Raw genomic sequence first — 25,313 nt, 5'->3', positions numbered from 1 at the left:
GTAAGAGTACTTCTTTATTTTATTAAAATACATGCATGAAAACAAACGCATTTCGGGGAATCTTGGGTCCCCTTCATCAGGTTCTAAAAGTAAAAATTTTTCACAGTGAAGTAGAAACTTAAAGGGTTTCTATCACTTTGTTTCACCTATTTAGCTTTCAGACACTAGCGATCCGCTAGTGTCTGCTTTATCTAACCATCCTAATATAAGAGCTTATTGTCCTGCCGTTTAGCTAAAAAAATAACTTATATAGATATGCAAATGAGCCTCTAGGTGCTATGGGGGCGTGATTAGCACCTAGAGGCTCCGTCTACCTTAACAAACTGCCGCCGCCCAGCGCGTCCCTCCAGCCCGCCCATCTCCAGCTGAAGCGATCCTCTCCGTGCGCGTCTCTGTTCTGCGCATGCGCAGTGAATGTCTGATCGCTTCCCTGCTCAGACATCTCCACTGCGCCTGTTCCTCGGAGCACTATGACGTCATCGGCGCAGGCGCAGTGGAGATGTCTGAGCAGGGAAGCGATCAGACATTCACTGCGCATGCGCCGAATACGAGGAGCATCGCATTCCGGAGGAGATGGGCGGGCTGGAGGGACGCGCTGGGCGGCGGCAGTTTGTTAAGGTAGACGGAGCCTCTAGGTGCTAATCACGCCCCCATAGCACCTAGAGGCTCATTTGCATATCTATATAAGTTATTTTTTTAGCTAAACGGCAGGACAATAAGCTCTTATATTAGGATGGTTAGATAAAGCAGACACTAGCGGATCGCTAGTGTCTGAAAGCTAAATAGGTGAAACGAAGTGATAGAAACCCTTTAAATACAAGATAAAAAACCGCACCTCTGGGCGGGAACCAAAATGTGGGCCCGCCTCTAGGGGTGGGTAGATGCTGCTTTGTGTATGTACACATAAAATCATTTAATAAAACTGAATAAATCTGGGGGCACAGTGGAGAAGGCCCTGGGTGAAAGAGCTCTTTATTATAAAAATTTTAATTTGTAGGTGCTATGTGGTGAAAATCGGGTAGAAAACCTGACCAGGGCGGAGCTGGAATGAGTTAGAAGGGAGGGTCATGTGATCGGGATGCCGGAGGTCACGAGGCCGATTCCCATGGATACCGGGGACACGAGAGGAAGAACAACCAATGAAAGTGAAGTGCCAGAAGGCACGTGACAGAGTCCGGTCACGTGTTCCTGAGGGGGGCGGGGAGAGAAAGGTCCTGCATCTGGCTAAGAGCGCTTGAAGTGGTAAAGGATGGCCGTGTGAAGGGACATAATGGTGGAGGAGGGAGCTATTGGCCGGAGGCAGACAGCGGTACGGGCGTCACGTGGGTGAGGAAAACCACTGATCGACTGGTCGGGTGAAGGGATGTTAAAATTAAAATAAAACCGGAGAGCCTATTGGAGGGGAAAAAAGAAGGGAAACCGAGAGGCTGGCAAGTGGGGGAAACTAATGGTGAATGGATGTATATGATAAATGATGAATAAATAAATAAATAAATATATATACATATATGAGATGGTGAGTGGAATTAAAAAATGAATAAAGTATCTATAAAAAAAATCCTTTTTGCCTCCACTACCGTCTGAGCCTTCCTATGTCTGGATGAGCTAGGCAGGGATTTTTTTAAATCTTCCACAGAAGAACGAACTTCATTTTTAACTAACTCTTGGATACTTTGTAATAAAGATGGCGACTCATCTGCCACTAACTTATCCAGACATGGTTGGCAACATGTTTTGGGGTAAGACAGGCTCAATTTTGGCTTGCAAATTCCACACTCCTTAGCTCTTGTTTTGTGGGTAGCTTTTTTTGGGGCTTCTTTAATCTGCATTTAATAAAACAGCCTAATCAGTCTAAATCTGACCATAATAATAACTCCCCAAAGGGAGATGGTGGGGGTTAACCCCTCTTACACCCAGGAGTACCGAGCTGGATTCAGAAAGCTGCTCCTGTCAGTGCGCGGTTGTACTTCCCCTTCTTCCTGCATGATGATGCTGCTTCAAGGGGGCAAATGGAGGGAAGAACTGGCCGTCCGGTCGGTATCTGCTTGCTGCTGCTCCCTCCATGCTGGCTGGCGTTCCCTTTTTCAAATGGGCCGCGCAACGCCTGCCTAGTTTAAGCTCCTCCCCTTCCGGCCGGTGCGACGCGCACGCCCACGCCCAGACTCGGCCTGCCTCAATGAGAGGAGAAGATCCACCTCCCCCTCACGCCGCAACTTCGCCGGCTAGGCGGGGACCACGAGGCAGCTACAGGCATCCCCCCATGGCTCTGAAGAAAGGAAAAAACGCCGGGCTTCTCAGCGGCTCCTAGTGGAGACTTACACCGACAGTTACCTCCACTAGGTTTCCATTATTTTCACCCTAGAGGTCCTGCAGCCCAAGATAGACCTGAAAATAAATCCTCCTGTCCCTGGACAGGAAACAGGAAAGAACTGAGTGGTGGAAGGCAATGGACCAATTTAAAGATCTGGGAAGTTCCTGTTTCCTGTCCGGAAGGGGGAGGACCTCTCACAGGTGCTGTCATGGGGCGTAATGGAGATGTTTTTTTTTAGCACAGTTTTTATTTTATTTTTTTGACGGTGTTCATCTGAGGGGATAGGTCATGTGATATTTTTATAGAGCCGGTCGATATGGATGTGGCGATACCTAATAGGTCTACTTTCCTTTTTCCCCCCTATTTTTTATTCACTTTATATGGGGAAAATAAAGTAAATAACCCGCCCGATCAGCCCGTCGTACATGCAGACAATGCGCTAGTGCAGTTGTTGCTTTTATCAATACTAAAACTAAGGTTTCCTTTACCCTGTTCCCCTCCATGAACCCATTCCAGATAAGCAGCAACAAAATACTTAGATGTCCTAAAATAAACCATTTATTAAGAAAATGTTTTTCCAACTTAGTGAACTTTTTTTTCTTTTCTTGCATAACAAATCTGTAGCTGGCCATAGAATGACAGGTTCACAGTGCACTCGACAATCGGGAAGTAGAAACATTTACAAGGTCCAGAATGCATGGTAATACTACAACTTGCGTCAGAGCTTGATAAGTTGAAAACAGTACTATGTTTATTACAGTTCTCATTCATATGAGAAATAAGCCAGAGAACAAATTAAAACACAATGGTCCATATACAGTAGTAATGGCACTTCACCGAAACATGCAGCTTTTATAAAAACAAAAAATACGTGCGGGACATTGTCATATGAAGAAAATGTGCCAAACAACATGTATGAGAGCAGCAGCAGCAGAAGTGACGGCTGCCACCTGTGCAGTCTTAAGTCACGGTATTACATGACGTTGCACTGTGTGCCTCAGCGTAGTCTTTATGTAAATATTACATACAGTAGTTATTAAGAGATGACTTGCTGAAATCTATTAGGCCATATCTTCTTGACAGCATCATTCTTCATCTGTGCAAACCTGTCCACAAGAAGGAGAAGAGGCAATTAAGATGTTTGCATTAAAAATCCTAGCATGTTTTTCGAAATTTCAATGCAGCTTTTCAACCTCGACATGCGTTTTGGCGATCCTTCGTCCGGGGGTGGCATCATCCTCGAAGGAGACACACTATGGGTAACACTATAGTTTTTTCAATGTCACTTTAGCCAGTATTTGCACTTGCACTTTACTTCTGGCGTTTTGATAATTTACTGATATACGATATTGCCCACATGGTCCTCTCCAGTGATGTCACCATCTTACCTGCACTGTTGTTTTTAAATCCTTCTAATTATTTCCTTGTATTGAGAAAAAATGTGGGTAAATGAGTCAGCACAACCATGTATGTAGGTGCACATCACTATGGCGAAATACATATACAAACGCAAAATACAAATGTGATAGCACTCTGCAACCAGCACTCTGCCCTGCCTCTATGCTGGATGAGGCATTGGTGTACATTTTGGCCAAAGCGTAATAAGCCACTCACCACGTCAAGGTCGCCTCTATGGAGTGGTCCCTAACACTAGTTCCTATCTGTTTATGGGCCATGACAGCCACACAGTGTGTTTGGCGTGCATGCTGACCTGCATTCCCTGGACTTTGTGTGGCTGTCATGGCCACACATAGAAACTAGTGTTAGGGACCACTCCATAGAGGCGACCTTGACGTGGTGAGTGGCTTATTACGCTTTGGCCAAAATGTACACCAATTCCTCATCCAGCATAGAGGCAGGGCAGAGTGCTGGTTGCAGAGTGCTATCACATTTGTATTTTGCGTTTGTATATTTCCTTGTATTGCTTAGTAATGCATTTTTCATGATAATTATGCAGAGTGGCAATTTTTGAAGGTTTAACTGCATGACTTGTTGCCAAAGGCATACCTATATATAATTTACATGGTCACATTGTTTCCCAATAGGTGAGAACAGTGACACTGGTTTCCATTGTTTATTTGATCTGATGTACTTGATAATTAACATACACAACTGTTGGTGGTTTTGTTTGGCTTTATTGCTGTTCTGACCTAGCTGTTAGGAGCATTGAGAGCATGCACACACTGAACAGGCACAGGCCGATACAGGCAGACCACCACTAGAGAGGATCATTTGATCTGCTGACAACCATGAGCAGCTCTCACAGCTTCATTGTTTACCATAACAAACACAGGTGGCAACTTTATTACACACCACTGTCTCTGCCCGAACCATTTTCAGGTGCTTAGAAGGAGGAAATGTGGTGTCACGGCACCCATTACATGTCCTGCCATTGACAGCCAGCCGCCTTTATTTGCAATGGTGTCGTGAACAAGAAACCTGGACTGCTATGAAATGGAACCGTATCATCTTTAGCATCAACTGTAGGTTCGAGTATGGAGACTGCATGGTGGTGGGTGTTTCTATCATGCCTTTTCTGAGGAGCGACACACTGTCCCAACTGCTAGTGATGATCTAGGAAGCCATTGCATACAACAGATCTAGTAGCGATACGAGGGACACAGCTCAGCAATATGCGCAGGACATCCTGCGTCCACATGTGTTGCCTCTCATAGCAGGGCTTCCAAGTAGCATTTTTCATCAGAATAATGCTCGCCCACCCAAAGCAAGCATTTTCCAAGAATGTCTCCACCAGATTGCAACACTTCCTTTGCCTGCCCGCCAAACAAGCATTGACGGAACCAAGTGGGAGGTCAGATCTACGAGGCCCAGCTGCAACATCTGTGATCAAATGAGCTGCAAGATACCATATGGAATCTCTATGCTTCCATGCCCAACCATATCTCACTGGTACAGAGGCAGCCCAAGGCCTCCTTTCAATTGTACAGTTTTCCCCAATGAACATATCCTTTCACTATAATATTGTAATAATTTGCATATATCCTCATTACATTTACACATATAAAGACTCATTTAAAGGGCATCTGTCAGCAGATTTGTCGCTATGAAACTGGCGGACCTGTTGCATGTGCGATTGGCAGCTCAAGGCATCTGTAGAAAAATTATGTTTTAATATATGCAAATGAGGCTCTAGAAACAACAGGGGGTGTTGCCGTTACTCCTAGATGCTCAGCTCTCTCTGCAACTGCTGCACCCTTTGCACTTTGACAGGGCCAGGTATTATGTCGTTTTTACTGCCTGGTTCTCCAACTAAAGTGGAGAGGGTGCGGCAGTTGCAGAAAGAGCGATGCCTCTAGGAGTAATGGCAATGACCCTGTTGCTCCTAGTGGCTCATTTGCATATTTTTAAACTTATTTTTTCCATCAATGAAGGCACATATGAACACGGGACCAACACAGATGTCTTCATCTGCCAAGTGTACATACAACAGGTCATCCAGTTTCAGATACAAATCTGCTGACAGATGGCCTTTAAATTCAACAACTCCATCTCGGTGCATTATTTTTTTTTTGTCAATGAGTGTAGTTCATACACTTCCTATGAAACAATCAAATTCCGATAAATAAAAATTTTTAGTTGCAGCAATTTAAACAATAAATCTGCCAAATGTAAACAGCAGTAGACATAAAATGTTTCATGAGGTTTAACCTGAAAGTGTGGAACCAGTATATCATGTGGAAAATCTAAATAAAACCTTTATAGGACAGATAAATGAATGACATGTTAAAGGGGTTGTCCCTTGAAAAATATTCTACAGTTTTCAAACCAGCATCTGGATCTGAATACTTTTGTAATTGCATGTAATTAAAAAAGTTGCATAGCCACTGAGCTATTCAATAAAATTTATCTGTATAGCGCCACCTGCTGTTTGTTTTTTTCTTATTTCTTTTACCTGCTTACTGAGATGGCCGCACATGCTCAGTATTATCCTTCAACTGTCTCCTAAGCTGTGATAGGAAGAGCTGAGACACTCCCCTTGAGCAAAAAAGACACTACCCTTGAGCTGTCAGCTTGATTTAGCAGAGCAATGACTTGGGAGATCTCTGGATCCATGTGAGGTACAGGGCTGGTTAGAAAGAGATTGTCATGTCCTATAAGATGTCTGATTTTTATTTTTTACTTTCGTCATGGGATAAACCCCTTTAAGTAACCATAGATCCCCCATGCAATCACAAACCTTGACAAAAGGATGGTCCAGTAGTTGGCTAGCCGTCCATCGCTTCTTTGGATCGCTTTCCATACAGTGAGAAAGGAAATCTTTACCTTCTGGGCTCAAACGATCTGGAATGGGAGGCTTGTGTCCCATACCCACTTTGTACATAATCTGGAAATTGTGTTCATATTCATGCCATGGCCTCTGTTCCATAGGAAAACAAAAGAAACATTTTAAGCATATAGTTTACTTTTACAATAAAAAAAAAAAAAGAAAACACACACAAAAGAAAAAAAATATTACAGTAAACATCCTGAAGATTCACATTATTTACTGCCAGAGGTTAGAATTAGGTTAGCTAGATACTAGTTGCAATTCAGGGCTTGTTCACATCGGCGTTGGAACTTTGTTCAAGGTCTCCTTGCATGCAGAACTTTCTCCCCTCCCCGTTAAAGGGGTTGTCTCATCATGGACAATGGGGGCATATCGCTAGGATATGCCCCGGTTGTCTTATCAGTGCGGGTCCCACCGCCGGGACCCGCACCTATATATATAGAACGGAGCACTGGCCACCACCAAGCCGGCTCCCCATAGAAGTGAATGGGACCGTGCCGAGCATGCACGGCCCCCGCTGCCATTCATAGAAGATCCTTTACTTGCGGGGATCCGTTCTCTATATAGGTGTGGGTCCCAGCGGTGGGACCCGCACCTATAAGACAATGGGGGGCATATCCTATTGATGAGACAACCCCTTTAAAAAGGGGGTTCAAACTTCTGCCGATCAGCTGTTTGAAATTGCTGCAGGCTCGTCCTCTTCATAATATACCAAGCACAGCACCGTACATTGTATAGCAGCTCAGTCTCATTCATTCATTTAAAGGGAGCCTGTCCCCATGAAAACGCAGTGCAATGTCTCCAGTCAGCATGGGATAGAGCAGGAGGAGCTCTAGGAACAGATTATTACATATCCGTGTACTCTTATACCTGTATTTATTTTTCCTCAAGACACACTATGGCTTATTTTCAGGGGATGTCTTATTTTTATTAAGTATGGTACAACAATCTCCCCTGGTGTTTGTGTGGGGTGAGAGAGACCCACAGACTGTTGCTGATCAGTGTTGGGGAGCAGCAGCTTTACTGGCGTTTGAGCGAGGGGGGAGGGGGAGGTGAGAGAGACCCATAATACTGAGTAAAACAGCAGCCACAGCTTTATTCTTCCCCCTGAGGACACACAATACCTAAAGCAGAACTCCCTGCTCCTCCTTTCACTGAGGAGACTTTTATTTTCTATGTCTCCCTCTACGCCTCAGCTTGCAGCACGCACAGAAGGACCGGTACCTGACAGGGGGAGCCGACCTTGTTGATACGGCTGCCCGCACCTCTCAGGTCACCTCCGAGATAGCAGCTGTCATGATGGGACAGATGAGAATGGCTGCCCGTCTTCTTTACCGTTCCTCGCCGGTACGCTTAGCCACGCCCATAACTATGTCTTATTTTCGGTGTATGACTTGTATTGTATTGCGGAACAGGTGCGAACCCATTCATTCTCTATGGGGACGGAATGGATGCTATGTGCTCTCCGCATCTGTATATCCTATTCTTGCCCGCAATTGCGGACAAGAATAGGCAGTTCTATGGAGGTGCCGGCCAGGGGTATTGTGGATCCGCAATGCACTACGCACGTCTGAATAGACCCTTAGATGCACATTTTTTTCCCCAAAAGCGAGGGGAAAAATGGCAGTTGTCTTATAGTGTGAATGCCAATGACCGCTTCCATTATCACATATTGAATACTTATCTTGAGGATAGGTCATAAATATTTAAACACTGGAAGACCTCTTTACGAATAACATTAAGAAACCAGTACTTAAAGGGGTTGTCTGGGACCAAATGTTTAAAAAAAAAAAACACGTTTACTCACAATGTACATCTAAATAAAGGACCTCCATATATTTTCACCACTTCTATGTGGCTCCAACGGTCCCCCACTCATTGTTTATATATCTGTTTATCTTTCCTTAAGTTTCGGCTGCACTGCCTTGTGGGTCCTGGGGCAGCGCAGCATCAGGTGGTTACAGCGGTCTCTCTGCTCCGCTGTAACTCCGCCCCCTCATCAATATTTACCTCCATTCATTCTAAAGCTCCTTGCCCGGTGACGTCACCGGACTGGAGGGGCGGGGCTCAGCGCAATGTCGGCCAGCCTAGTTACCGCCCCTCCATCCACTCGGCATAAATTACTTATGCTGCCAGTGACGACACCGGGCTCGCTGAGCAGCGGAAGAGGAAGCTTAGCTTGCCTGCAAGGGACCTAGTACGTCAATGAGGAGAAGAAAACAGTAACTTCCGGCCATGAATTTCAAAGATGAAAATGGGGCTGCAGAAATCTGAGCCAAAGGTACTACATGCTTGTATGTAATGTGTATGCCACACTTGTACTATTAGAGCAATGTCCCCAATCCCGGACAACCCCTTTAATAACTTGTTATTGGATGTACAGTACATTCTCCTCAGCTGTCATATCTCAGGATTAGAAGGAAATTTATACACAAATTCCCAATGTTATATTGTTCATATATTTCTATATAATGCTCATATGATTAACTAGGCTGTAAAAATTCTTCCAAAACACTAGTGTATAATGAAATTGCTTTTCAACGTTATATTAGATTCTCATTGTCTGGCGTTTCCAGAAATAGTTCAATTTGGTGCTGGATTCCTCTCACCTTGCCAGTAACCATTTCAATGAGGACGCAGCCCAGACTCCAGATGTCAGCTGCACGGCCATGCCCTTCTCCTTTCGCTCTTGTGATGACCTCTGGTGCCATGTATGCTGTTTTAAAACATTTTGTTTACATTAGTCACAAAAAAAAAAAAAGTATTTACAGAATAATCTATTACTACGACTCAAGCAATCGCCTAAATCAGTGATGGTGAACCTTTTAGAGACCGAGTGCCCAAACTACAACCCAAAATCCACGTATTTATCGCAAAGTGCCAACACAGAATTTAACTTGAATACTACAGTCCAGTATAGTATATCTTCCATGTGCTCTATCATTTAGCTATAATAGCCTGCCTACATTCAGTGCGCTGCCTGCTGTTCATAGTGAGCCCTGCGCTGATGAATGGCAGGAAAAGTCTAAGGCATACTGGTACACCATAGACTTTTTCCAGGGTGCGGGTGCCCACAGAAAGGGCTCCGAGTACCGCCTCTGGCACCCGTGCCATAGGTTTGCTACCACAGTCCTAAATGTTTCAGAAAAACTTTAGAGCCGCTATTAAATAGGATACTTGTTTGAAAGGCAGGTCAAGCATATGGGACAGTATACAATGCACCCAAAATGCCAAAGATAACAATAGCTGCTTTTACCTGCTGTCCCCATTGTGCTGTTTACTTCGCCAGGCATAGTCTGGGCATTATTCTTCAGCTTCACCGAGCATCCAAAGTCTCCCAATTTTATTAGGCCGGAAGATGTCAGGAAAATATTTGCTCCTATTGACAGATTAAAGGCATAAATAGCACTGGTGTTAGGTCTGGGAGAGATGAGACATATTCCTGTCTAATTCTATTCCCTAGATTAGAGGGTCGGGCATCTGTTCTCTTTTTTTTATTTTTTCCATATTTTCAAAAACATTCTCCTTTTACTGTAACATTTAGTCACCTTAGAGGACTTGAATATGTGTTTCTACTGATAGTTTATACCATAGCCTGCAATAGAATACTATGGGGTTTAGGCTGAGATAGTAACTAGGGATCAGTGAACTTCATACATTTTGAATTTCTTGTTTGGGTACATGATGAATTGCGTTATGGATTCCGTTACCACGGACCATAATGCAATTCCATGACGGAATGCATAACGGAATGCCTTTAGAGGATCCGTCCGGTTTTCGTTATGCTGGAGTCCTCTCCTGCACAACGGAAACCAGACTGATCAGTTATGCAGGCCATAGACTTTTATTATGATGGAATGAATAACGTAATGCCTCTAAAGGCATTCCTTTATGCATTCCGTAATAGAATTGTGTTATGGTCTGTGGTAACTGAATCCATAACGCAATTCAGCATATACCCCAACCCGACCACGAACTTCAAAACATGAAGTTCGCTCATCCCCAATAGTAACCAATCAGAACCCTGCCCCCTCCCTCTAACTGCTCAGATCTGCAGTCACTATTAATTGCGGTATCTGAGGGTCTGCCAGCGGGAGTCAGTTATATTACACAGCTGGCACCTGACACATATGGAGCGGGCTTATCTCATTTTGCGTTATGAGGATCAAGTACATCTCAGCTCTGCTGGTGATTAGCCACAAACTTCCCAAATACCTGGAGTGGCTAAATAGAGTAGGGAAACACCCAACTTCCCACTCTATGGATGCTTTCAAAATGAATAAGACAGGAACCTTGGTGAAATGGAGATTACCTCAAACACATCTCCCTGGTCCTAGATGATATTTTTATAGTCTGCAAATGTTTCATTTAAAAAAACTGAGCAAAAACCTATTCTTTACATCTGCCCCTGACTCTGAGTAGGAGCAGAGTAGGGAAAGGATGAGTCAATGTATAGTGCATTCAGAAAGCCTTTTATACTTTTTTCACAAGCTCTGTTAGTTTGGATGTGGACCGTCAGTGGACAGACATTTTCAGGTCTCTCCAGAAATGTTCAATTGGGTTCAAGTCAGGGCTTTGGCTGGGCCACTCAAGTACATTGACACAGTTGTCACTAAGCTACTCCTTGGCTGCATACTCTTGTTAGTAAACCTTTGGCCCAACCAGTATCAACTGGCCTGGGTGGGGCTAAGCTCCGTTCACTTGAATGGAGCTTAGCCCCGCCCAGGCCAGTCGATACTAGTCGTGACGTCACTGGGCCAGCGGTAAACAGTGAGAAGGCCGCGGCGCTGCTGGAGCGCCGCTGCCTTCTCAAATAGCTGATCGGCGGGAGTCCCGGGTGTCGGATCCCCGGCGGTCAGATGCTGATGATCTATCCAGAGGACAGATCATTAGTTAAAACAAACTGTAGAACCCCTTTAATTATGCCAAGAGAAACGAGAGTTCCCCCGGGAGATAAATTTCAAGTGTCATAGCAAGTGGTCTAAATTCTTATATAAAGAACCTCTGTTACAAGAGAACAATTACAAACAATATTAATCATGCAAATAATACTTTTCCATTACCTTTAATATCTCGATGAACAATGCCATGTTCATGGAGCACATTTATTGCAATTGTGATCTGCTTGGTATAAAGCCTTATGACATGCTCCTGAAGACCAAGTCTAGAGACTTCCTCCAAAGTACCTTCATCACAATATTCCATGAAAATATACATTTCTTCCTGGATTGACAGAAAATAAACAGGATTGTGAGATGTAAGCAGATAAAGCATCTCAATGTGGTCAGTACAATAAAGCTAATCAAAATAATCGTTGACATAAAACTAAAAGTACAAAATCCCAATAGACAAGGTAAACAAAATCCTACTAAACATAATTTAGATCCTACTCTGGATGATTAATATAACCTAGAGCTCTACTAAAGAAATAAACAACTATAAGAATTGTACCCAATAAGCCACATTTCATTTTGCCAAATGTTTGCCATATATACTTACAATTGGCTAAAATTAGATTGTTCGTCTATAACAGTACCGGCTTTATAGAGGGTGAAAAAGGCATTGCGTGTGCTTTCTTACTTTTCGGAGCACATTTAATGCAAAGCAAGGAACTTCATTCCAGAAACATTACCATACAGCACATATAGAAATAGGACATACATTATCTCACAAAAGTGAGTACATCCCTCACATTTTTGTAAATATTTTATTATATCTTTCCATGGGACAACACTGAAGATCTGACACTTTGATACAATAAAATGTAGTCAGTGTATAGCTTGTACAACAGTGTAAATTTGGTGTGCCCTCAAAATAACTCAACACACAGCCATTAAAGAGGATCTTTCATGGGTCCAGACATATGTCAGGCATAAAGCAGGGATCTAATAGCGCTTACTATTTTTCCTGGGCGCTGCGCCGTTCGCCCGCTGTGACCCTATTCAATTCTCCCGCCTGGAATACTAATTAATAGTATCGGAACAGGGAGGAGGAGACGCCAGGGTTTCTCAATGGGCATCTCCTCCTCCCTGGCTGTAGTGCGGTCCAATCATAAAGGAGAGCGCCACAGCCAGGGAGAAGGTGATTTTTTTTTCTCCCTGGCTGTGACGCTCTCCTTTGTGATTAGACCGCGCTACAGCCAGGTAGAAGGATACGCCCATTGAGAAACCCTGGCGTCTCCTCCTCCCTGTTCCGATACTATTAATTAGCATACCAGGCGGGAGAATTTAACAGGGGCACAGCGGGCGAACGGAGCGGCGCCCAGGAAAAATAGTAAGTGCTATTAGATCCCTGCTTTATGTCCTACATAAGAGCTTCACAGGTTGCCACTGGAATACTCTTTCACTCCACCATGACATCACAGAGCTGGTGGATTTTAGAGACCTTGTGCTCTTCCACCTTCTGTTTGAGGATGCCCCACAGATGCTCAATAAGGTTTAGGTCTGGAGACATACTTGGCCAGTCCAGCACCTTTACCCTCAGTTTCTTTAGCAAGGCAGTGGTGATCTTGGAGGTGTGTTTGGGTCATTATTGTGTTGGAATACTGCCCTGCGGCCCAGTTGCCATGCTCTGCTTCAGTATGTCACAGTACATGTCGGCATTCATGGTTCCCACAATGAACTGTAGCTCCCCACAGCGGGCAGCACTCATGCAGCCCCAAACCATGACGCTCCCACCACCATGCTTGACTGTAGGCAAGACACACTTGTCTTTGTACTCCTCACCTGGTTGTCGCCACACACGCTTGACACCATCTGAACCAAATAAATTTATCTTTGTCTCATCAGAACACAGGACATGGTTCCAGTAATCCATGTCCTTAAATCTGCTTGATTTCAGCAAACTGCTTGCAGGCTTTCTTGTGCTTCATCTTTAGAAGAGGCTTCCTTCTAGGATGACAGCCATGCAGACCAATTTGATGCAATATGTGGTGTATAGTCTGAGCACTGACAGGCTGATTCCTCCCTCCCTCATTTAGTTTGCACCAGAAAAGTGGCGTTAAATCTCCCCATAGTTTCTAATGTATAATATATGCACTATTACCTACTCCAAGCAGCATAACAATATTTTTTAGTATGCTTACTCTGTGAAGTTCCACCCCAAAGTAGCGAACAAGGTTAGGGTGTTTAATGCCTTCAAAAATTTTCAGTTCATCTGCAGTTTCCTTAATTGTCTTATGGTCGTTTGGCTGAAAGCGGATCTATAAAAGAAATAATAATCTGATTACAATGAAAAATGCTAAATAAAATTCACTTCAACTGAATTGCTGTCACGATTGAGTTATTTGTCTTGTGTTACCGGTGTTAAAATTCTGATCAACCATCAATTAGTTGGATACACCTAATACCTCGAAGTCAGAGATCAGTTATCTACGGTAGTATAAAAATACTGTCAAGCCATGACCCAAAAGCATAAATGAAGCTTTTCTTTTTTTTATATCTGTAAATTTCCTCCATAGAGAGTGGTTGGAGAGAGCTGAAATGCTGCTTGTTTTTCGTATATATATATATATATATATATATATATATATATATATATATATATATATATATATATATACATACACACACACACACATACATATATACACATACATATATTATATATTTATTTGCTCGGGTATATTTCATCCATTTCATTTAATGTTTGTGTGTGTCGTTAAAAGATATCAACAGTATCCACTATAACATTGACATCTACAGTACCCCGCCCCTTAATCATGACCTCCACTGCCCCCACCCTTAACACTGCCCCCCCCCCCACAATGCCCCATGTCCTTAAAATGGGACCTCCACAGCAGCCCACCCCCTTAACTTTGACCTTCATTGCAGTCTGCCCCTTTAACATTGAGTTCCACAGCACCCCACCCCCTTGACAGTGACCTCTACAGCACCCGCCCCTCAACACTGACCATAGGTTACAGTCTCCTTAAAGGGATTCTTAAGAAGAAGGTTTCACAGCAGCATATCCAGTGTGACTTTTATTGGGGACCAAGAGTGCACACACAAATACACGACGTTTCGGCTACACTGTAGCCTTTCTCAAGTATACTGGTACAAAATTCATTAAACATATAAATACCCTATTAAGCCCCCCATGTGACTAAATATAGCCAATGAACCTTAATATCCCCTGTGTCTTAATTAAAACAGTCTCTGCTACCAATGAGAATGTTGTTTCAAAGTCAAATGTACCTGTTATTCATTAGGCAACCTCCAGCTGCATCACCATAATGGCCATGCCTGTCAGCGTCTCCATGGGCACACTGCGCATGTTTGTGATGTCATCCTGTCCATGAATGGGCGGGGCGCCGTCACCACTATCAGCCGGAAGGCCGCTCCCATCCATGTACAAGCGCCGCATGTGAACCAATAGACACGCTATTCATGGTCACACACATGTCAAGCTCGTCATAGATCATGTGACAGTCACCTGACCCGCAAAAGGTCCTGGAGCGCCGAAGAAGACACAATGGTAAATCCAATGTATAATCCACAACATTATATTCAATGCCCCAAAAGAAAGCGCCATCATATATCCCACATCAATCTATATATGGTTTATCTACTGAGCAGATTATTAAGCAGAAAGCCGATGTAATCGGCTACTGGATCCATGTGTATAAAAAATTGACACTGCCATTATCCACAGGCATTGCCATAAATCAGACGCTGAGAAGGTACATGTATGACAAAGAGTCAACTAATACATTAGGAGGCAGATGATCATACGAGTGATGTGCTTATAAATATTTCTTTCTGTGAATAAAGAGGTGTAAAATGTATATATAAACACCTTAAAATACCCAGTAAAAACATGATATACTGAATTGGACCTCAATATTATTAACATATTGAGGTCCAATTCAGTATATCATGTTTTTACTGGGTATTTTAAGGTGTGTATATATATACATATATGTTTTACACCTCTTTATTCACAGAAAGAAATTTTTATAAGCACATCACTCGTATGATCATCTGCCTCCTAATGTACTTTTTACTACTAATTTAATCAGTTTCTATGAGGAGGTAAGTTCTAGACTTGACAGCAGCGAATCAATGGATGTCGTATATCTGGACATCTCCAAAGGATTTGACACTGTACCACATAAAAGGTTAGTATATAAAATGAGAATGCTCGGACTGGGAGAAAACGTCTGTAAGTGGGTAAGTAACTGGCTCAATGATAGAAAACAGAGGGTGGTTATTAACGGTACATACTCAGATTGGGTCACTGTCACTAGTGGAGTACCTCAGGGGTCAGTATTGGGCCCTATTCTCTTCAATATATTTATTAATGATCTTGTAGAAGGCTTGCATAGCAAAGTATCAATTTTCGCAGATGACACTAAACTGTGTAAAGTAATTAACACTGAAGAGGACAGTATACTACTACAGAGGGATCTGGATAGATTAGAGGCTTGGGCAGATAAGTGGCAGATGAGGTTTAACACTGACAAATGTAAAGTTATGCACATGGGAAGGAATAATGCAAGTCACCCGGACATACTAAATGGTAAAACACTCGGTAACACTGACATGGAAAAGGATCTAGGAATTTTAATAAACAGCAAACAGCTGCAAAAACCAGTGTCAGGCAGCTGCTGCCAAGGCCAATAAGATAATGGGTTGCATCAGAAGGGGCATAGATGCCCGTGATAAGAACATAGTCCTACCACTTTACAAATCGCTAGTCAGACCACACATGGAGTACTGTGTACAGTTCTGGGCCCCTGTAAACAAGGCAGACATAGCAGAGCTGGAGAAGGTCCAGAGGAGGGCAACTAAAGTAATAACTGGAATGGGGCAACTACAATACTGAAAGATTATCAAAATTAGGGTTATTCACTTTAGAAAAAAGACGACTGAGGGGAGATCTAATTAATATGTATAAATATATCAGGGGTCAGTACAGAGATCTATCCCATCAGCTATTTATCCCCAGGACTGTGACTGTGACGAGGGGACATCCTCTGCGTCTGGAGGAAAGAGGGTTTGTACACAAACATAGAAGAGGATTCTTTACAATAAGAGCAGTGAGACTATGGAACTCTCTGCCTGAGGAGGTGGTGATGGTGAGTACAACAAAGGAAGTCAAGAGGGACCTGGATGTATTTCTGGAGCGTAATAATATTACAGGCTATAGCTACTAGAGAGGGCTCGTAGATCCAGGCAGTTATTCTGATTGCCTGATTGGAGTCGGGAAGGAATTTTTTATTCCCCTAAAGTGGGGAAAATTGGCTTCTACCTCACAGGTTTTAGTTTTTTTTTGCCTTCCTCTGGATCAACTTGCAGGTTAACAGGCCGAACTGGATGGACAAATGTCTTTTTTCGGCCTTATGTACTATGTTACTTAAAGGGATTCCGTCACCTCTTTTTACCCTATAGAGATGCGGACATGCACGGCTAGATCACCGCTAGCATGTCCGCAATATACCTGTCCCATATCTCTGAGTGGTTTTATTGAGTGTACAAAATTATTTTATATATATATATATATATATATATATATATATATATATATATATATATGTGTAAATCAGCCTGGTAAGGAGCCCAAGGGACTGCACTAACTGCTCTGGAGCCCAGCCACACCCCTGAGAAGGAGCCCAGCACCGCCTGGATACAGGAATCACCTGGATACAGATTACGCGATCTGACTTCGTGAGCAAGGAGGAGATTCGTGGATACAGGCGGTGCTGGGCTCCTTCACAGAGGGCGTGGCTGGGCTCCAGAACGGTTAGTACAGCCCCTCGGGCTCCTTACCAGGCTGATTCACAAATATATAAAATCATTTTTTACACTCAATAAAACCACTGAGAGCTATGGGACAGGTATATTGCGGACATGCTAGCAGCGATCTAGCCGTGCATGTCCGCATCTCTATAGGGTAAAAAGAGGTGACAGAATCCCTTTAACTGACCTCCACCATTCCTGGCCCCCTTAACAGAGACCTCCACAGCGACTGCCCCTTTAACAGTGACTGCCAGAGTTCCCTGCTCCCTTATCAGTGACCTCCACTGTACCCCGCTCCCTTAACAGTGACCTCGCAGTACCCCTAATAATAGTGGCCTCCACAGTCCCCTCCTCCCTCGACAGTGACCTCCAGAGTGGCCGCCCCTTTATTAGTGACCTACACAGTACCCAGTCTCCACAATAACCCGCCTTAACAGTGACCTCCACAGAGCTCCGTTCCCTTAAAATGTGACCTACACAACACCCCGCCCCCTTAACAGTGACCTCTACAGTAGGGATCGACCGATTATCGGAGTTACCGATATTATCGGCCAACATTCATGCGCTGCTGTCAGCGTGCTCATGTTCCCTCAGCAGCACAGGGGAGAAGGAGTCACTCTCTCCCTCCCCCCTGTGCCGCGCTGCCAATGAGGAGAGATGGGAGGAGGGGCGGGCGCTCTACGCCACCAATAATAATTAACGTCTAATACAAATACAGGAGGTGGTGCCCAGCCTATATGACAAGAAGCTGCAATCAGTGGCACCTGTGGGGTTAACTGCTGCCGCTGATCGCAGCTCCCTGTCAGAGGCATGGTGCCGGCTATGTGATTCTATCATTGGTGGCGCAGTGCGCCCTCCCTAGTATTAAAAACATTGGCGGCACAGTACAAGACATGTAGCACCGTACTGTACTGTAAAGAGGAGCTACTAAACACCAATACAAGTGCTTTACCAGAGAAATGGCCATGTTGATTGGTTAGATCGAAGTTTGAGGCATTGTATGTATGTTAAGTATAGTTTCAACTTATGATGGCCCAGAGAAGACCTCGAAATATTGTATCTTGAGGGCTTTGCATCTTGAAGAGCCACTATACCCAAATAACCCAGAGTTTCAAGCTTTTAATAAGAAAATGCACTGCAAGATTATTCTGCATTTGATTTAATAAATAGGACCAACAGTGTTACGTTTTCCAAATTTGAGTTTAATTCAAAATGGTAAGTAACCTAATGCAATATTTCTACTATTATTGTCAGTAGTGAAATCCAATTTTTTTCTGCTGCCAATCTTCACAAAGCTGATGCCTCTTACTCTACTATAGTCGGAGCAGAGGGAGATCCAAAGCTTTCACATTGTTGCTAGTTAGTATCTTGGGAACAGGCTTTCACTGCTTTAAGGACTGACTCATTCTTCTGAATGTAGGTCAGGATAAATTGTTTTGCATCTAGGCAAAAATAACTCAATGAAGAACACCAGCCGTGGATGTCATTAACTTAGTTGTATCAGGTTCTAGAAGTCCGTAATGGATGTCTACAATTGTCAACGTGCAATTGCATTTGTACTACATGCCTTCATTTTATTAGTGACGTATATCATTAAACTACTGCTCTATTGTAGAGGATATTCCAAACACCCTAAGGATAGGCCATCAATGTTAAAGGGGTTCTACAGTTTGTTTTAACTGATGATCTATCCTCTGGATAGATCATCAGCATCTGACTGGCGGGGGTCTGACACCGGGACCCCCGCCGATCAGCTGTTTGAGAAGGCAGCAGCGCCAACAGCCTTCTGTTTACCGCTGGCCCAGTGAAGTCACGACTAGTATCAACTGGCCGGGGCGGGGCTAAGCACCATTCAAGTGAACAGAGCTTAGGCGCACCCAGGCCAGTGATACTAGTCGTGACATCACTGGGCCAGCGGTAAACAGTGAGAAGACCGCAACGCTCCTGGAGCGCCGCTGCCTTCTCAAACAGCTGATCGGCGGGGGACCCGGGTTTCGGACCCCCGCCGTTCAGATGCTGATGATCTATCCAGAGGATAGATCATCAGTTAAAACAAACTGCAGAACCCTTTTAAAAAGTGTACCTTCAATTGTGATCTCCAGCCTCACCTGAGGATAGATGCCAGTGTGTGGCAACAGCATGACACCTAGACAGTAATATGCACGGGTCTGTTCAGGTAGGGCTCTAAGGTGACAGCGTTTCCAAAGATAGGAGTGCCTTCATCACAACTAATGAAAGTGAATGGCTCAAGCTGTGACCCACAGATTACCATAAGAAATCCAAACATGCTAGATTGCTTGAGACTACCATGTTGCAGTAACTTGTGGGTCACATGGCAATGCCATTAACTTACATTAGTTGTGATGCAGACAGCATACATTGTGATCTTTGGTGAATTGGGGTAGAGAAAAGAGAGTCTAACAATACCTTAATTCACCATCCAACTTACTTCTTTCATTGCCATGAGTTCTCCAGTATCAACACTAATGCATGTGTAGACCTTGCCATACTGACCTTCACCTATGGAAAGATAGAGAGGTATTGGGATTTTGCACAAGCAGTTATATGTACACTGTAAATGTAAATGCTACACAATTCTCAATTTAATGGCTTAAGTGCAAGTCTTTATTAATTTAATTAAAATTAACTTTAATTATTTTGATCTTCACACAATGTAACTAACTTACCAATTTTGTTTCCTCTTTGCCACTTGAAGGTCACTTTTCTCAACCCAACATGCATAAAGTTATCATAGGACTTAGGAGTATCACAGACTTGTCCAATTATGTTTTTCCTCCTCATTTCTCGGTATCTTTGCTCCTCGAATACCATGACTGATTTCTGAATAGCACCCATAGGTCGGTGCCTGGCAGCAATGTCTGTATAAAAAAAGAAAAAATACATTACCAAAGTCTATGTAGGTTTTCAGTTTATTTTCTTAAAAAAAAATAAAAAAATTTGCCAGAAAATACAAATTAATTATAAATTCTCTGGTTGATGAAACCCCTAAGGACAATAAGCTTGTTAGTAGGAATATTGTAGAATATGTTAGTAATATGGGATGTAAAATAATTTCTAATGTTTTTGTTATCATCCAATAATGTACAAGCCAAGTTTTTACTACCGTCTCTGCGGGCTAAACCCCACATATTCTCTTACTACAATGTATTTAGTGTACTCCCAACGTCCCTTGTCTGGTGCACATACAGTAGGTGACCATTCTTGCTTAGTAGTTGTAGTGCGTTGGTAAAAATTGCCACTTTAGTTTACCTCGAGTCTGACTAATTAGGTTCTGAAGCTCCCAACTTCGCCTTGTAGAACTTCCTTGCTCCGCCTTCGGATAAGTAGGCTCTAAGTATATATAAAAAAAATAAAGAATAGTTAAATAGGGGCACTCACCAGGTACTAAAACAATTCCAATTCTGGAGCACTGCCTGTCTTCTACCCGAGAACATTACATGGAGTTGCAACAAATAAAACAAAATGGCTGGCTCACAGTAACATATCTATTTAATAAGATACAATAACATACAGTTTAAAAAAAAAATTATATATATATATATATATATATATATATATATATATAATATATATTTCTATTATTTATAATTTATATATTTATATTTTATGAATTTATATTTTTTTAAACTATGTTATTGTATCATATTAAATAGATATGTTACTAGCCATTTTTTATTTGTTGCAACTCTAAGTACCGTATATAAAGCAATTATGTTGTTAATAAAAAGCAAACTAAATAAAGATGTTTTTCATTTTTTTAAATAAAATTACTTTGATTCAGAAATTGCACAATTAATAACCATATATAAGACAGCAGTGAATGAATCTATTTGTAATAAACTGAGAAAGTTTGTAAAAAGCGTGGAGGATATGCTAAAACTAAATGGTGACAAAAAATAAATTGAAAGTAACAGATCACATGCCACCATCAAGGGTCAAATATATAGACGTTGTGTAGTAGCAGCTGATCTATTAATGTACACAAATTGAGGATTATTATCCTGCTATTGTTTTTAATTTAATATAATTTATTGTTTAATGATAAAATAAAGAAAATATAAAAAAACAACAACATATATATGGAGACGTTAAATGAGTAGGGAAGTACCTTCTCTCTCCTCCGTTGGGCTTGAATGTCGACTTAGGGATCTGAACTGCAACTCAGATGCTATGGAGGCCAGTCTGTCATTCTCTGGGACACTTGAGCCCCTACAAGACAGAGTGATAACGTACAATCGGAATGAGGTTCTCCCATCGGCAACATATCACAAAGTATCATAGTGAGAGGGGTAAAAAGAGAATGGTATCCTGTAAAGGAAAATAATGGTGGAAAAACATCACTGAGCAGAACGGTGACTCAGTGGTCAGAACTGGTGCCTTGTACCACAGAGATTTCAGTTTTGAATTTGACCAAGGAAAACATCTCCATGAAGATTGTATGTGTTCTCTGGGTTTGTGTGGGTTTCCTTTGGGTACTAAGGTTTCCTCCCACCCTCCAAAGACATACTGATTGTTGAACTTAGATTGTTGACCCCTAATAGGGACAGCAAGTGATGAGGTCTTTAAAGCACTGCTGAATAGGTCAACTATATATAGTTTGCTAGATAAGCAAATTAATTAATAACAATGATGGCTGTGAACCATAGATCTGTGTTAGAGCCTCCTTCTGATGTGGATCAAACTTGGCAGATTTGATAAAGAGATTTGTGATTGCAACAAATCTACCGAGTCTGAACATACCTTCTCAGTAGTAAGTGTTTCATAGCCCTGTAATATGACATAACAGTATGAATATGAGTACTTGAAATATTACATAAACACAATTAGTATAACAAGTTTAAAGAACAAAGTGGATGGGTAGTATTATAAGAAATCACAGACCAGTTTAAAGGTGTTGTCAAAGATATTTATATTGATGGCTTATCCTCAGGATGAAGATTGGCACACCCCCGTAGACATAACAGTCAGGCAGTCTCGCCCAAATTAGCACATTTGGCCAACTCTGCTCTGTGTGTATGAGTGCCTTTACACACTAAGTTATTCAGCCAGCTGAATGGTGAATGGGACAAACTGCATGATTCACCATTTTTTTAATATGCGGAATGCACGTGGCTTTTTCGGTGTTTTCTTTTTTCCGCGTGGTATCGAATGGTATTGAGTATCGCAAAACTTTTCTATGGTATCGAAATCGAATAAAAAATTTGGCATCGCAACAATTCTAGCCCCAATATAAATAAGACCCACCATTCAGACCTCAGATCAGGGCTGGCTCTATCATAAGGCAGCCCAAGCGGCTGCTTGAGGGCGCAGAGAACTTGCCAACTTACATTTACCCCGCTGAGCCTGTGTGGGGGGTCAAGAAGTGGACATGAATCATGAGGGGCAGAAATGTGAAATTATGGGGGGGGGGGGGGGGGGGGGCCCAAAATGTAGATTCGCTTATGTTGACAAAAATCCTTGCACCGGCCCTGCCTCAGATCAGCCCCCCAGCCACATATCAGCCTAAAGCCCTCGACCACATATCAGCCTTTGGCCTCAGGGCAAATAAAAAAAATAAAAAATCCACTTACCTCTCCTGCTCCGGACACCACTGCTGCTTACCTCCAGCGCTCTCTCTCTTCTTCCTGCCGCGGCTGTGCTGTGACCCAATGCGCAGATCGGGAGGTCACAGGGCACCCAGGACAAGGAGACATTGAGTAAAGAGCCTTCACCGCTTCACGGTCCTCCGGTGCTAATTAGAGCTTCCATGATGGAAGCACTCATTAGTATTCGCCCCATAAGACACAGTGACATTTTTCTTATCGTAATTTTTAAAGTTTCACAATACGTTATAAATCGAACATTAAAGGGGTTGTCCGGGTTCAGAGCTGAACCCGGACATATCCCCATTTTCACCCAGGCAGCCCCCATGACAGGAGCATCGGAGCAGTTCATGCTCCGATGCTCTCCTTTGCCCTGCGCTAAATCGCACAGGGCAAAGGCATTTTTTGGAGATCCGGTGACGTACTGGGGCTCTCCATGGGGCTGCCAGGAAGCCCGGTGACGTCACCGGCACTGATGGGCGGGATTTAGCGCTGCCCTAGCCAGTAAAACGGCTAGGACAGCGCTAAAGCCCGCCCATCAGAGCTGGTGACGTCATCACACACACTGCTGGGCGGAAGTTTGCGCCCGGCAGTGTGTTATTGTAAACACCTTTAACTGGTGCCAAAAAATGTACAACTTGTCTTAAAAAAACAAACAAAAAAAAAAAAACCGCTCAAATGGCTATGTAAACAGAAAAATGCCCTTGGAAGGTGAGCAGAGAATAAAAATAAAACAAATTCCAATGTTAGCAGCGTTCTGAAGGGGTTAAATGGACAAAGGCTATTTAAATGGTGTAAGGGCTCTAATTCAAGTATCCAAGATAAATAAAAAAGCAAGACAAATTAGCGTGCATCCAGAAGCCTGAGACAATAGATGACCTGACACGGTAGGACTACCTGATATCATTTGCAATGCTGAAAGATTTTTGTAGAACTGAATCACTACAAAGAGGAGTGGGGCGACCGGCAGCTGTGTTGGATGAGCTCTTCACATCACATGAGAAAACACGACTGCTGCGACAAAAAGAGAAACATCAGGAACAGTTCTAGCAGGTCAGGAACAGACAGGAAATCCCATGCTTCTGAGAAACTATGAAAAGCACCTTGTGCCGCTTATTGATTATACGTGTGAGAAGGTTTTCATTTATCTAAGGCCTCTTTCACACGAACGTGTGCGCCCCGTGGCCATGCACGAACATCAACAGTGGGGCAGCCGCAGCGGATCGTGGACCCATCCACTTTAATGGGTCCACGATCCGCAAAAAGATAGGACATGTTCTATCTTTTTGCGGAACGCAAGTACGGGACGAAACCCCACGGAAGCACTCCGTAATGCTTCCGTGCCGAACCATTCCACATCTCCGGATTTGCGGACCCATTCAAGTGAATCCGTGATGCTGAATGCCAACAAAACAGCGCCCGTGTATTGCGGATCCGCAATACGGCCACGGAGCGCACACGTTCGTGTGAAAGAGGCCTAAGTCGTGGTACATCCTATTGCCCTATGTAAAGGAAGCATTTAAGGCTGGGTTCACATCATGTTTTTTCCATCCGTTTAAAGTATACAAAAAACTTTTACGGTACATTAAATGGATGCCTCAGACTGATGCCATACAGTGGCATCCATTCACCATAGAGTTTAATTGAAAAAAAAAAAAAAGTGTTAACTTTTTTTTACCATTGTTAAAAAACCAAAAACACAACCTATATATTTTTTTTTTACCAATTGGTGTGCTGCGTTTTTGTTTCTTTTTTTTTTCTCTAACATATACGTTAAACGGAGGCATAAAAATGCGATGTGAACCCACCCTTACTGCTACTTTTCTATACTAATAGCTAAAACGGCAATATTTTGCTGCTTGGCTAGTAAGAGCGCTGGAAGAATACATTGCAGATTGATTTTAAATGTCGTTACAATTTTTTTTTTTTATTAAATAAAAATAATAATTCATTAGAAGGCACCTGTTTGAATTGTCCTAAAGAAAATTAACTCTTCACCTTCTATAAGCACACAATTAGCTTTAACATTAATGGATCTGCCTAAAAGTATGTGGACATTCTGCCTCCCTGTAAACAATGCCCATTTATCCAACTTTTGGCAAGCACGGAACAAAAAGTGCAATTTATGCAAACTGCTATTTTGGCTCAGTTTCAGCCTAAAAATAGTTTACTAAATGTGGGCCATAGCTTAGGAGTCTGGGGTTTATTCACAAGGAGAGTGCTCCCTCTGCCTCTCACGTTGGTGACTAACAGGCTGCTGTGTGCACATGTGCAGTATACACAACAGCCTGTCCATCACTACAAAGAGGGGCTGGGAGAGCACTCTCTTGATGAATACATTGGACTCAAACTACATGTATAGTGTATTTTTT

At 42.8% G+C, this 25,313-nt stretch overlaps 1 protein-coding gene and 1 long non-coding RNA gene across 2 annotated transcripts in view; one reads left to right on the top strand and one right to left on the bottom strand.

The window, feature by feature from the left end:
- Nucleotides 1-2,745: 2,745 nt before the first annotated feature.
- The window catches only part of MAP3K4 (mitogen-activated protein kinase kinase kinase 4), a 188,135-nt gene continuing 165,567 nt past the window's right edge, over nt 2,746-25,313 (bottom strand). The window contains exons 17-26 of the mRNA XM_040429284.1: nt 21,468-21,568; nt 20,609-20,689; nt 20,026-20,217; nt 19,788-19,858; nt 13,684-13,800; nt 11,663-11,822; nt 9,856-9,978; nt 9,209-9,315; nt 6,510-6,689; nt 2,746-3,417 (exon numbers count right to left, since the gene is read on the bottom strand). Coding sequence (XP_040285218.1) covers nt 3,397-3,417; nt 6,510-6,689; nt 9,209-9,315; nt 9,856-9,978; nt 11,663-11,822; nt 13,684-13,800; nt 19,788-19,858; nt 20,026-20,217; nt 20,609-20,689; nt 21,468-21,568 — 1,153 coding nt within the window. The 3' untranslated portion in view covers nt 2,746-3,396. The remainder of the gene's footprint in view (nt 3,418-6,509; nt 6,690-9,208; nt 9,316-9,855; nt 9,979-11,662; nt 11,823-13,683; nt 13,801-19,787; nt 19,859-20,025; nt 20,218-20,608; nt 20,690-21,467; nt 21,569-25,313) is intronic.
- LOC120998573 lies at nt 8,503-22,292 on the top strand. Its single transcript, XR_005778432.1, has 3 exons — nt 8,503-8,966; nt 11,431-11,436; nt 22,263-22,292. It is a non-coding gene; the product is annotated as an uncharacterized LOC120998573 (long non-coding RNA).

Source organism: Bufo bufo, chromosome 4, assembly GCF_905171765.1.
Source record: "Bufo bufo chromosome 4, aBufBuf1.1, whole genome shotgun sequence".
In the NCBI taxonomy this organism is placed as follows: domain Eukaryota; kingdom Metazoa; phylum Chordata; class Amphibia; order Anura; family Bufonidae; genus Bufo; species Bufo bufo.
The sequence above is the reverse complement of the archived record's forward strand: the minus strand, read 5'-3'. Positions and strand labels throughout refer to the sequence as shown.